The sequence below is a fragment of the Engraulis encrasicolus genome, chromosome 3 (assembly GCF_034702125.1).
Source record: "Engraulis encrasicolus isolate BLACKSEA-1 chromosome 3, IST_EnEncr_1.0, whole genome shotgun sequence".
Lineage (NCBI taxonomy): Eukaryota > Metazoa > Chordata > Actinopteri > Clupeiformes > Engraulidae > Engraulis > Engraulis encrasicolus.
The window spans coordinates 7,761,166-7,775,809 of NC_085859.1; the positions used below are offsets into that span (position 1 = coordinate 7,761,166).

The 14,644-nt window shown below is 42.9% G+C and overlaps 1 protein-coding gene across 1 annotated transcript; it reads left to right on the forward strand.

Moving 5' to 3' along the window:
- The first annotated feature begins 6,348 nt into the window (after positions 1 to 6,348).
- On the forward strand, positions 6,349 to 13,969 carry LOC134446499 (E3 ubiquitin-protein ligase TRIM47-like). The gene is made up of 7 exons (XM_063195867.1): positions 6,349 to 6,936; positions 7,793 to 7,888; positions 11,462 to 11,695; positions 11,820 to 11,991; positions 12,085 to 12,120; positions 12,733 to 12,792; positions 13,902 to 13,969. The coding sequence occupies exons 1-7, from the start codon at positions 6,349 to 6,351 to the stop codon at positions 13,967 to 13,969; spliced, it is 1,254 nt and encodes a 417-aa protein (XP_063051937.1).
- Positions 13,970 to 14,644: the final 675 nt, after the last annotated feature.

Here is a 14,644-nt window from a genome sequence, read left to right on the forward strand (position 1 = left end):
CTTCTCCTCTCCGTGTGTGATGATGTAGACCAGGTTTTTGTAGTCCAGATTTCCGGCCACGTCAGGCGGGAACGCAGTAAACATCTGCTCCATCTGAAGAACACACACACACACACACACACACACACACACACACACACACACACACACACACACACACACACACACACACACACACACACACACACACACACACGATTAGGATATAGCAATTTGTGCTAGCCTTTGTGCTCGTGATGATGACGTAAACATCTGCACAATGGTCTGTTGTTGTTGAGTAACTGTCTGCGATTGGTTGAGAGCTGTCCAATCATTTCAAACCAGAACTGAGTGCAAACTTCCCGCTTCCTGCAATCGTGTCCATATCAAACAACCTCCAGGAGGATTCAAACCTGCGACCCTGTAACCAAGCTCTTGACATGAATGTGGACAATGCCCACGGCCAATCCCATATGAAAAAGAATTATATGATTCATATACTGCAAACATGCATGTTCCTTACATGAAATCGTATAGAAAAAATGTGCCAGATTTGCAAGAGTCACTTATACGTTTTCTAATATATGTCTATCATGATAGTCGATTATGGCCCCTTTTCGAAAAGAAATACTATATGGAACTTATACGCATGCCATATAACATGACTGCATGCAGTATAAATTCTTATAAGAGTTTGACATGCCAACAATGCATAATACTATATTATATTGACTAAAACATAGGAGAAAACTACTATATTCCTATAGAAATAATGCACGTTTTATGTTAAAATCATATTGAAGTCTTATTCAATTTACGTGTGGGACTCTGACCGCTACACCAAAGAGCCAGGCTCGTTGGCATGTTAGTCAGAACACACCCACAACCCTAGTGATGGTCACTCCATCACATTGCCTTCCCCTTCACACAGTCATGGTGTCCCTCACGCAACTGCCCATCATGCTTCTCCCATCCAATGTGCCCCATCATCAATGCTTCACCTATCACTGAGGTCCCTCACACGGGGGTAACCAATCCTGGGGGTCCCTTACATGGAATTACGGCTCACACACCATGGGTACGCTTCCGATGGCCTCACGGTACCATCCCACTTCTGACACCATTCATAGCGAAGGGGAGTAGAGTTGCCCAGCTGGGACTTGAACCCAGACCTTCTGGGGTAGTAAACCGAGGCTCTGACCGCTACACCAAAGAGCCAGGCTCGTTGGCATGCTAGTCAGAACACACCCACAACCCGAGTGATGGTCACTCCATCACACTGTTCCATAGTTGGATTTTACAGACTTCCTATATTAAAGGAGAATTCCGGCCAGTTTGGATTAATATCCCATCTTGGGTGGACCGAGGGAAAGGGATGAAAGGCAAAACCGCGAGAAATTTTCATGCCTGCTGCGCAAAGTTGTTCAATTGCGCTGTTTTCGGTTAAAACCTGGCCCTTCGGGCACGTATTTGACCTGTTTTGAAGCTCCTAGCGTGCATTAAAACCCTTTTGAACGCTTTGGCCGTGGTGTGTGGGTCCATACAAGTCGATCTAGTGGTTCACATTTCCATTAGGTAGCATAGGTACGATACAACAGGAGTTTTCAAAAGTGGCGCACCTACCTCTTTCAGCTTCCGCCTTCCAACTACGTCTGCAAAATGGTTCGCCAAAGTGATACTTCATAGTAATCAATTTTATTTTTGTCCACCAAAGACGAGCCACAAGAAACATATTCACATGTTTTCATGTCCTGAGTTGTTATTGTCGCGCAGATTTACTTCTCTGTCACTGAACGCAGTGTAGTGACGTCACGGTGTTCACTACTAATACAGTACCACGTCATACCAGTGTGACACCATGTACCAAATTTTGTATCATGTAGGCTATTTGTGTGTAAGTGGTATTACATGGTATTGCATATTTGTACACTGGTATTACACTAGTATTACATGGTATTACATATTGTTACACTGGTTATTACACTGTACCTGGTATTGCCTATTTTTACACTGGTATTACACTAGTATTACATGGTATTAAATATTGTTACACTGGTTATTACACTGTAGGCCTACCTGATATGGTAGATTCACTGAAATGGTGAACCATTAAATTAAGGAGTTACCGGGAAAATCAATCCACCCAGTCAGAAGTTATGGTCCAAATAAAAATTCCACCATTTTGAAAGTGTTGACCTCCAAACTCGAATCAGTTCATGAACCTACCCTGCAGCATTCACACACCAAATCTGGGACAAATCCATCCACCCGGTCAGAAGTGATGGGCCAAACAAAAATTCGGCCATCTTGAAATTGTTGACCTCCAAACTCGAATCAGTTCATGAACCTACCCTAGAACATTCACACACCATATCTGGGAAAAATCCATCCACCCGGTCAGAAGTTATGGACCAAACAAAAATTCGGCCATCTTGAAAGTGTTAACCTCCAAACTGTAATCAGTTCATGAACCCACCCTAGAGCATTCACACACCAAATCTGGGACAAATCCATCCACCCGGTCAGAAGTTATGGACCAAACAAAAATTTGGCCATCTTGAATTCGGCCATCTTGAAATTGTTGACCTCCAAACTCGAATCAGTTCATGAACCTACCCTAGAACATTCACACACCATATCTGGGACAAATCCATCCACCCGGTCAGAAGTTATGGACCAAACAAAAATTCGGCCATCTTGAATTCGGCCATCTTGAAAGTGTTAACCTCCAAACTGTAATCAGTTCATGAACCCACCCTAGAGCATTCACACACCAAATCTGGGACAAATCCATCCACCCGGTCAGAAGTTATGGACCAAACAAAAATTCGGCCATCTTGAATTCGGCCATCTTGAAATTGTTGACCGCCAAACTCGAATCAGTTCATGAAACTGCCCTAGAGCATTCACACACCAAATCTGGGACAAATCCAAACATCCGTTCAAAAGTTATCGCGTTAACACGAAAGACCTGACGCGGCGGCGGCGGCAGCGGTGCACGCAAAACTATTACATCCCCGACGCTCCGCGTTTCGGGGATATAAACACAGCACACATCTGATTGGCATTCATCCAAAAACAGCACTATTTTCCAATCTTTTTACTTATACGAAATATATAAGCCCACAGTAACATACAGTGCCCTCCATAATTATTGGCACCCCTGGTTGAGATGTGTTAAAAGCCTTAAAATAAATTCAGTGTTTATTGCAGAAGAATACTGTCACACTGAAAATTGTAGGAAAATGTAGCCTTCAACTCAAATGAATTGTAAGAAAATAAAAAAAATCCCTGACTAAAAAATAATTATTTTTCATTAAATCACCTGTTCCACAATTATTGGCACCCTTAACAATTCCCAGGAAATAAATATAATTGAAGCATTTCTGTCATTTCTACAGTAGTTTACAAAGTTTACCAGAGTATGTAGGAACATTTAATTAGTAATTCATCACTTCCTGTTTCCCTGGGGTATAAATATGACGTGACACCGAGGCCATTTCTCTTATCCACTCTTAAACATGGGAAAGACAAAGGAACACAGCATACAAGTGAGGCAGATGTGCGTCGACCTTCACAGGTCAGGCAGAGGCTACAAGAAGATTGCCACTCAACTGCAGCTGCCCATATCCACTGTGAGAGGAATAATTAAGAAGTTCAAAACAACTGGAACAGTGGTAAACAAGCCTGGACGAGGACCCAAGTTTATTTTGCCACCACGCACAGTGAGGAGGATGGTAAGAGAAATCAAAAGATCTCCAAAGCTCACTGTTACAGAATTACACCAAATGGTAGCATCCTGGGGTCACAAAGTCTCCAAATCAACCATCAGGCGCTTTCTACACGCCAACAAGCTGTTTGGGAGGCATGCACGGAGAAAACCTTTCCTCACTCACAATCATAAACGCAAGCGTCTGGAGTTCGCCAAGCGGTATTGGGGCTTCAACTGGGACCGTGTGCTTTGGTCAGATGAGACCAAGATTGAGCTTTTTGGCAACAAACACTCTAAGTGGGTCTGGCGTACCACGAAAGATGCGCATGCTGAAAAGCACCTCATACCCACTGTGAAGTATGGGGGTGGGTCAGTGATGCTGTGGGGCTGTTTCGCTTCCAAAGGCCCTGGGAACCTTGTTAGGGTGCATGGCATCATGAATGCTTTGAAATACCAGGACATTTTAAATCAAAATCTGTTGCCCTCTGCCCGAAAGCTGAAGCTGGGTCGTCACTGGGTCTTTCAGCAAGACAATGACCCTAAACATATGGCCAAATCTACACAGAAATGGTTCACCAGACACAAAATCAAGCTCCTCCCATGGCCATCTCAGTCCCCTGACCTAAACCCCATTGAGAACCTGTGGGGTGAGCTGAAGAGGAGAGTACAGAGGAGAGGACCCAGGTCTCTGGATGATTTAGAGAGATTCTGCAAAGAGGAATGGCTGACGATCCCTCTTTCTGTCTTTTCCCATCTTGTGAAACATTATAGGAGAAGATTAGGTGCTGTTTTGTTGGCAAAAGGGAGTTGTACAAAATATTAACACCAGGGGTGCTAATAATTGTGACACACATTATTTGATGTCAAATAATTATTTCTTTATGTGGGATTTTTTCCCCACTGAATAAATGCACTTGTATTGAAGGTTGGATTTTTTCTCTTTTTTTCCATTAAGGTCCCATATTATTTAGAAAAAAAATAAAATATTTGGAAGCTAAAAAACACATCTCAACCAGGGGTGCCAATAATTATGGAGGGCACTGTAAATTGTGTATGGCATATATGACTGAAAATGAATAAAAAAATAGTTAGATTTGTATATGTGGGTTTGTGCCTTGTATGACCCTTATAATATTCTTATGGAACAGATATAATCCATATGCGTTTTTAATAAGACTTTTTCATATGGGATGCATAGCCCTCCAAGGGTGTGGCTTTATCCAACACCCCTGAGTGTGATTGGACACACACATACATGCATGCACACACACACATACACACACACACACACACACACACACACACACACACACACACACACACACACACACACACACACACACACACACACACACACACACACACACACACACACACTCGCACGTATGCACATGCATTCACATGCCAATGTGGTTTCAGGTAAGGTGCCTGTTGTTGCATTACATGTCCACTAGAGGTCCTGACTGAGCTATGGGAACTCTCTCCACAGCACCCTCATCTTGCGGTGCACTCAATGGAGAGTGTTGAATTTGACTCTTGAAGTGTTTTATGTTGAATTTGACTCTTGAAGTATTATATTCAATGGTTGGTGTATGCACATCATAGTCACACTACAAGAAGATTACTCCAGTGTTGAATTTGACTCTCTAGGTGTTATATTCAATGGACTCTCCATTGTCCAATGAAGAGTGTTGAATTTGACTCTCTAAGTGTTAATCCATTAGTTGTTTTTTGCACATCATAGTCACATGACCAGAAGACTACTCCACTTCCTGTGGCAGCAGCAGGAGTCCTCAAGTCACATGATCAGCTGCACAGAACACTTCACAGTGTTAATTTAACACTGCAGAAGGAACCAAATGAAGACTTCAGATGCAAAACACACAAACTGCATTTGTGCTGTGTTTACCAAAACTCTTTAAATTCAGTAAACTCCAAAAAGTCCATCTAATCTTGTTTGGGCTTGACTTGCTGTGGGCCACTTAGTAATAACATTTAATTGGCATTTTGATTGTGATAAATTGGTGAAAACAATGGTGTTGAACAATGAAATTGTACATTTGTTATGGCTTTTAGAGGATCTCCATCTGAACTCTTCAAATGCAGTCTATTGAAGGATGTTAAACTTCACTCAAAGTGTTGAATGAATATTCAGAGTCGAAGTTAACAGTGAGTTAACATGAGTGTGTTTGGTCCTGATCTCTCAGTGCTGAATTCACTCTGCCAATTGTACTGTGTTTAATTCACACTGCCAAATGTACTGTCTTTAATTCACACTGCCAAATGTACTGTCTTTAATTCTCACTGCCAAATGTACTGTGTTTAATTCACATGGCCAAATGTACTGTACAGTAGAGCATGACAAAGTTATGCCCTCAAAATATTTCTGTGTCTTTCTCCATGACTGAAATGACTCATCTAACCAGTTTTACATGTACTGTCTCGTCGTCCTCTAACAAGCAGGAACAGACACCTGACCACACCCACATTCATTCTACCTGGTCCTACCTTTACACTCCCTGATAATAAGAATGATCCTGATTGGCCAATTCCCAACCCCACCCTCCCTGGGCTCCTCCTCAGTGTTCTGAGGAAGTCAGCTGTCACTCTGCTGCTACTTCTCGGTGTGTGAAGTTGCTGTTTGGAAGATTTACAAAATGGCGTCAGTGTCTTCTCAGGAGGAGGATTCCTTCACTTGTCCAGTCTGTCTGGACTTGTTGAGGGATCCAGTGACTATTCTCTGTGGACATAATTTCTGTATGAGGTGCATAAATGGCTGCTGGGATCAAGAGGATGGGAAAGGAGAATACGGCTGCCCCCTTTGCAAAGACACCTTCAACTCCAGGCCTGTTCTCCGCAAAAATCCTCTGATTGCTGAAATGGTGGAGAAGTTCAGGAAGACCAGCATCCAAGCTGCTGCTCCTGCTCGCTGTTATGCTGGACCTGGAGATGTGGCATGCGACGTCTGCACCGAGAGAAAACTCAAAGCTGTCAAGTCCTGTCTGGACTGTTTGTTATCCTACTGTGACACTCATTTGAACGTTCACAATGAAGTTAATCCAGGTAGACCACACACCATGATCGTTGCCACGGGCCAGCTACAGGAGAGAATCTGTCCCCGTCATAAAAAGGTTTTTGAAATATTCTGCCGCACTGACCAGAGTTGCATCTGCTATCTGTGTACGATGGACGATCATAAAGGCCACGACACGATCACGGCTACAGCAGAGTGGAGTCATAAAAAGGTAAGTTGTGGCCTCACAGTAATTTTCATAATTTATGGGCAGATTTACCTTTTCTATGCTCAGCTTTACTAAATGTAATGTACCATATTTAATACGGAGGCACTTTTTCCTCATTCCGGTAGACAGTGTATCTTAGATAAAAGGTCCAATGTCTCATTCTGTAAATCATTTACAGGCCAACTGCAGTGCAACCTCTGACCTGCCATACAGTATACCGTGTCATGTACAGGTTCAGAGGCAGCTTGGGTCATGCATAATGTGTATTAGAAAAACACAAAAAGGTTGTTTTCTTTTACATTTAAAATGTTCCTTAAATAATGTAAGGGTGAAATGACCGTCAGAATGCACAGCAGGAGCTTTGGGTGAAGAAATAATTTAGTTTCTTTTTTTTAGGATTTTTTGTGGTCTTTTTTACTTCATTTATGATAGAACAGTGAAGGAGTGACAGGGAATGAATGTGGAGGGAGAGATGTGGAAGGATTGGCTTGGGACCTGGGCTGGAATGGAACCCGGGTCACCAGTGTAGCAGCCCAGTGCCCTACCGTTAGAGCCACGGCAGGACCAAATTAATCTAGTTTCATCATCTCAGACACACTATCTGGCCCTGTAGAAAGTCTCAATATACAGGACTTAGATTACAAAGAAGACATGGGAGTTAACGTTTTTTTTTACACCCACACCCGTTCGTTTTTATTCCCGCTCCTGCCCGCTCCCATTCATCTAAATATACTGGACTTGGATTACAAAGAAGACGCACAGTACATTTATGTTTAAAAAGATGGATATCGGTAGATCACTACATTTTAATGCACCGCTGGATATTGCAAGTGTTTCTCATTGTTCCCGGATGTTCCAGGAGGGGTTGGGGCAGAGCCAGAGGAGATGCCAGCAGATAATCCAGTTGAAGGAGAAGGAGCTGCAGGAGCTGAGGAAGGCTGTGGAGACTCTCAAGGTGAGAACTGACCAGAGGAGAAGACAATCTGCAGTAGATTTCTGTCTATGCAGTGAGATAGTTGTGATCAAGGAGAGATAGATAGATAGGAGGGCTTACTTACGTCATAACAGCGTAGTACGAAATGATGGCGAGGGGAGTACGGAAATTTTATTCTTCTTCTACGGTCAGTATTGGAAGCATGCAATGCCACTTCCGCGAGGGTCGGAGTGTGGAACAGGTCATAGGACAGCGTGAATGTTTGTCAGCTGTCCTTAATTACCCTCAGCAATTACTGCTGACCAACAGCTGCAGTTAATTTGGCCACAAATTATCCATCATGGTGTCGCCCCCACTGACCCTGCGCAAGGGAGTACGAAAATTGTATCCATTGCACCCACTGACCAATGACCATGCGCAAGGGAGTTAATTTTCCATCCACTCGTGTCCTCAGGCAACGCCCCCGTACTACACCTTGGCCAATGCATTCCCCCCCCGAGAGATTGTTCTTCTGTTCGAATTTCTTTGGTTGTGATGAACTGTGACACAATCACTGACACTATAATGCTGATTGCCAAAGTGTCTAATGTTACGAATTTGCCCCCTCACAACCATATAGACAGGTCATCAGCTGGGAAAATTAGGCCTTTCGTCCTACCGCACTTTTCTCTGTGGATTACTGACCAGAAGCCCTATTGGAAGAAATTAAAACATGGGGCCACGTCAATTTTTACTCAGAATTCAATATGGCCGCCATTTTCCAAAATGACTTGTTTTCATGCATTATTACATTGTACTATAAGGTGATATTCATGAAAGATTAACTACTTTCAGCACTATTCTGTCCTATTTCCTTAAATACATGTTTACAAAGGTTGACTAAACTAAAACAAATGACCTGTCTAATAGGCATGCACAGATAGAGACGAAGTGGTGCTAAAGCATGTCTGTGCACACTACACACCACTGCTCACTACCTTACATGGACATTGCTTGCTAGGATTAAGGCCCAGCATATTCTTGCTATGAGACTTAAATTACTCACACAACTGCACATACTTTCCCCAGAACGCACTGGGAAGCGTATCCCAAAAAGTCTAAGGTAGTATACTTAAGCCTAACCAGTCAAATACACCGGACCGTAATACATGGAAGCGACAGAGTATGTCCGTTAAAAGCAGAATGCAAGCATTTCGACATTGGCTGTGGCGGCTGTGCCGAACCGTATCATAGCTCATTTGCCTAATATTCACTCAAGTTCAACTACAAACTTTCGTTCAAGTTGCTCATATCGCTATAGTCGCCCAAATCGTTTTTGTCTCTTATCTCGTTAGCGACTCAATACAAAGTCAATTACTTCTGTTCTCTCGTTAGCGACTCAATACAAAGTCAATTACTTCTGTCGCTGGAATCGCTCAAGTTGCGCTTGGTGTATTTGTGCCGTTAATAGTATTAGCGTATGAGGTGTCCCTTGGGCAATATATCAGAAATAGATCTCACATCATCACTAAAAGTTTGTACATACACTTTTTGGTAACACTTTACAATAAGGTTACGTGAGTAATGACGGAATAATGATGATAATGATTAATTAATTAATTAATAATGATTAGAGTAATAAAAATGAAAAATATGGTATGATCTTTTTCCGCAATGTTAACACATGATTTATTAACATTTGGAACTCACACTCTTAATTAATCCTTGATGTACCACTATTACTTCATAGTGAATCATTATTACTCTAATCATGAGTCATTCATGACTACTAATGGAGTAGACATTACTGCATGCATGAATCACATGTTTATTCACTATTAATCAGTCATTACTTCAGACATTATTCCGTCATTACTCACGTAACCTTATTGTAAAGTGTTACCCACTTTTTTACATTGCACATGCACTATTTTATTTGCCTATGAGATAAAAAAAACAATATTGTATGTAGGCCTATAACATAATTGAGCAATATGCATGATATTGGAGGGATAGGGCACAGGTTGCCAACAGGGGTTACATACATTCATACGTATTTTCCACCATTGTACTAGCCTGATAAACAAGACTTAGTGTGAGATTGCTGTTTAATTTCGTCTGGCCCCGATGAACGATACATCCGAAGATTGTTGATGACAACAACCCGTTGTCTGTCAAACCGCGCCTGTGCCTATAGGCCGACGCTCTGACCAATCAGCACCATCTTTCTTGTTGTTGTGCAGTCCCAGCATCCCGAGCTTTGTCCCCACTCCCTCAAAACCCCGTCTGCTTTGATTAAAAATACATCTCTGCGTTGTGCGTTGTGCGTTGTGCGTTGCGCTCTGCGATGTGATTGGTTTGCCAGATTCAGGGCATAGTGGCAGTTTACGGCTGTGCATCAAGACTAGACCACTCGCAAGTAAAAAAAAATGTGGTGGATAGGAAGTTCGGAAGATTTTGTCAATATAGCACGGTATGCATGCATCTGTATACCTTGTGCCAAGTGTCCTATATGCAGAATTGACTTGAAATGTGCATGGCAACATGTACACACACACGCAGGCTCTGCAGCAAGCTTATCCCAGGCCCAAGATTCAGTTTAAATGTTACAGTTTTTCTCGATTGGTTTGGCTAATTTCTTGAAACCCAGATGACATTTCTATAAATTTTGGGTCATTTGGCTAAATATTCTTACACTTCTGCACAACAGTTCAGATAACTAGCAAAATGTCATATACCTCCCAAAACAGCTCATTCTTGCATCAGCACTAAACCTTCTCCCACATAAATAGTCAGTACCATAAAAATGGCATATATCCTTCTTAATTGGTTTGGCTCATTTGCATTCATTTAGTCATTCTGTCAAAATAAACTGGATGGTTCAGCATAACGCCATGGATCCTCATCACTTGCTCATATCACTCCAAAAACAGTTTACCCGTGTGTCGAAACTAAATTCCTTCCACAGAATGCCGTTTGAAAAAATGTCAAGAAATTAGCCAAATAACAGAGAAAACTGTAGTATTCACGGTTGTAAAATTATTTTCTACAAACTAGTAAAGTTACAATACCATCTGGCCTGTTGAACACTGTCATGAATTTACCGTTTACAGTAAAGAAATTCTTAAAATATTATGTCCTTGACTGCATATGATGACTCACACAATGAAATCATGCGGATATGTTTTGGAGAGGGCAACCATTAGACTGAGAATTGTCTAATTCGTTTAGATAAGACAGGTCAATTTATTTGGAAAATGTGCTAAATGTATGCTCAATGTGTCAACTGTAGGGTACTTGTATATAGCCATCTGCCGAGATGTACTAAACATTTGAGACATGTACAAAGCATTTGAAATTTGATGAAAGCAATGAAAAATGCCATTCTGTTGTGGGAAATTGTAAGTTGGTTTGGAGATTTGTCCGTGTTGTTTTGAGAATGTCATCTCAGTTTTGAGAAATTAGCCAAACCAATCAAGAAAAATTGTAATATCACCACAGCTCTTGACCTGTGTTTGTGTGTGTGTGTGTGTGTGTGTGTGTGTGTGTGTGTGTGTGTGTGTGTGTGTGTGTGTGTGTGTCTGTGTCTGTGTCTGTGTCTGTGTCTCCTATCAGTCTGGTGCACAGACAGCAGTGGAGGAGAGTGAGAGGATGTTTACTGAGCTGATCCGCTCCATTGAGAGAAGGCGCTCTGAGGTGACAGAGCTGATCAGAGCTCAGGAGAAGGCTGAGGTGAGTCGAGCTGAAGGACTCCTGAAGCGACTGGAGCAGGAGATTGCTGAGCTGAAGAGGACAGATGCTGAGATGAAGCAGCTTTCACTGACACAGGATTCCATTCATTTCCTCAAGGTAGACAACATTATGTTCGACTCTAAAGTTTAGAGCATTCATAACATATCTAAACACAGTGCTGATGCTGACCAAGGGCTCATGTCAGTACAATAGGTCTAACAGTAGGTCTTTCTCCGTGCAGAATATTGTGTCCATCACTGGGAGGCCTTACAGCACAATTTCAACCAGCGTGACCATCAGCCAAAGCTTCTCCTTGGAGCCCCTGAAGAAATCTGTGTCTGCACTGAAGACGCAGCTGGAGGAGAAACTAGAGTCAGTCTTCAAGCAGGAAATAGTCAAGATATCTGCAGCAGGTTTGACATCTTCAACACGCATCTTCAATAAGCTTTTCAAAGTGACAAGTGTCCAACGTATTATCTAACATTTTATTCTTTTTTATCTTGAAGCCATCACACATGTCCAGATCATCCAGAGCATTCAGTGTGAGTATACAACACACACACACACACACACACACACACACACACACACACACACACACACACACACACACACACACACACACACACACACACACACACTTACACGCACACGCTCGCAAGCACACATGTGTATGTGTGTCTGTGCGCACGCGCCCGTGTGGATGTGTGTGTGTGTGTCCGTGTATGTGTACTGTAGGTGTGTGTGTGTGTGTGTACAATAACAGTATGGCCCAGATCTCAAATGTCATTGGATGTGAGATGCATGTGGGTGAATGTGTGTCTGTGTTGGTCTGCAGATACTGATCCTGAACTCCCAGTCAGAAGAACAAGCAGCAAGCAGGCCATTCCACCAGACAGTAAGTCATTACTGAGGACCTCTAACAGCCTCTGCTTACTTCGCTTATGCCTTGGGATGGACCTGGGTAAGACAAGTACACAGGTCTACTGTTAACACAGATAAGTTACTTGTGTGGCAAGGAAACTGTGTTTCTTTTTTTTACTTTTATTTTTACGTTTGACACCTCTGGTGTACAATAACAGTATGTCCCAGATCTCAAATGTCATTGGATGTAAGATGCATGTGGGTGAATGTGTGTGTCTGTTGGTCTGCAGATCCTGATCCTGAACTCCCAGTCAGAAGAACAAGCAGCAAAGAGGCCATTCCACCAGACAGTAAGTCATTACTGAGGACCTCTAACAGCCTCCACAGCCTTCAAACTACAACTACGTTTGTAGAGATGCTCTGATCAGCTCTTTTGGGCCTGATAGCTGATTACCAATAACCAAAATCATGATCCGCTGATCACCAAGATTTTTTTCCTAGAATCTTTCCAAGTTTTTTGTTTTTGTTTATTTTTAATAGTCTAGACCGCTCCACGTTCACTCTAGCCTGCATTTTGGTTAGGTATTGAATCTGTTGTGAGGGTGAGAAACTAAAAAGTAATCTACTGGCCCTTCATAGCAATTACAGCTTTCAAAACAATGACAACAACGTTGAATGTTTGTGCTGACGACATGAGGTTGTCGCGTGCTTACTACCACACACAAGTTAGAAGTCATTCACAAACAATGAGTAAATATGCATACAGTATGCTGTGGTAGGGTAAATGTTGGTATGTTATACTGTATGTTATGATATGTTGTGATACAGTATGCTGTATGATATGTTGTGTTATGATATGTTATGATACAGTATGCTGTATGCTATGTTATGTTATGATATGTTGTCCCGGGCCCTGGGAGATAGGGGGCCCAGAATTGGGTCCCCATTACATTGTATGTGTTGGGCAGGGGTCCTTTCAGATTACTTTGTCCTGGGCCCAGCAAAAGCTGTCAGCAGCCCTGGCAGTAATCAATCCACACTCCACAAAGGGACCTACAGAGTGCACCCCCATCTTTACCTGTCTGTTTCACAGGAGATGCTGCCCTGATGTCTTTACCTGTCTGTTTCACAGGAGATGCTGCCCTAACTACGGAGATGGGGATGAGGATTGTGTGTGTGTGTGTGTGTGTGTGTGTGTGTGTGTGTGTGTGTGTGTGTGTGTGTGTGTGTGTGTGTGTGTGTGTGTGTGTGTGTGTGTGTGTGTGTGTGTGTGTGTGTGTGTGTGTGTGTGCGTGCGTGCGTGCGCGCGCGCGCGCGCGCGCGCGTGTGTGTGTGTGTGTGTGTGTGTGTGTGTGTGTGTGTGTGTGTGTCACTTTGTGTCATGTGATCTCCACTGCTCTGATTGAATGTGGAGCATATTGTGTTCATGTTTAGACCAATGTGATGTTTTCTGTCTCAGTGTCTGATGGCCAGGCTCTTACTGCTGAACCAGTTACCAGAGAGGACTTCAGGAAGTGTGAGTTGTAGACACACGCGCGCACACACACACACACACACACACACACACACACACACACACACACACACACACACACACACACACACACACACACACACACACACACACACACACACACACACACACACATACAGTGAATCACTCCTGGATGCACTTTTCCAGCTCCTCTTTCAGACACACTAAGGGCGGAATTCTCCCGTCTCCACTTAAGTCGGTTTTACGCGCGCACATTTTACGCGGTCTTATCTTGTGCGTATTCTCCCCTCTGGAACGTCGCCACACCCCTCGCGCTTAACTCAGAAAAACAGCGCGTAGCCCAACATAGGCGTGATATATGCTAAATGGGGGGATGAGTCTCCGCCAAGTTCATCAGTTGTGGCTACAAAGAAACTATGGAGCATGGATTTTCAGATCAACCATGTGAAAACCTCGGCAGTCCATTGAGATCCAACACTGAACTTTAACTTTGAATTTAAAACCACGTGCCAAAAGTCCTCTTGCAACCTCCGCTCCTTTTCACAAACACAAGGCAAGTATTGGAGGTGAGATAATGAGATGGAAACGCGATGTGTCCCTTTGGTGGGAACTCAGCTGAGCGTTTTGGTGCGCAACAGGTTGATTGAAATAATAAACCTGTTTAAACTAGGGCTGGGCAACGTTAACGCGTTAACGGTGCGTTAACT

Coding starts and splice junctions, on each gene's coding strand:
- LOC134446499 (XM_063195867.1), top strand. CDS start 6,349: ATGGCGTCAGTGTCTTCTCAGGAGGAGGATTCCTTCACTTGTCCAGTC. Junction 7,889..11,461: donor AGGCTGTGGAGACTCTCAAG/GTGAGAACTGAC, acceptor GTCTCCTATCAG/TCTGGTGCACAGACAGCAGT. Junction 12,121..12,732: donor GATCATCCAGAGCATTCAGT/GTGAGTATACAA, acceptor GTTGGTCTGCAG/ATCCTGATCCTGAACTCCCA.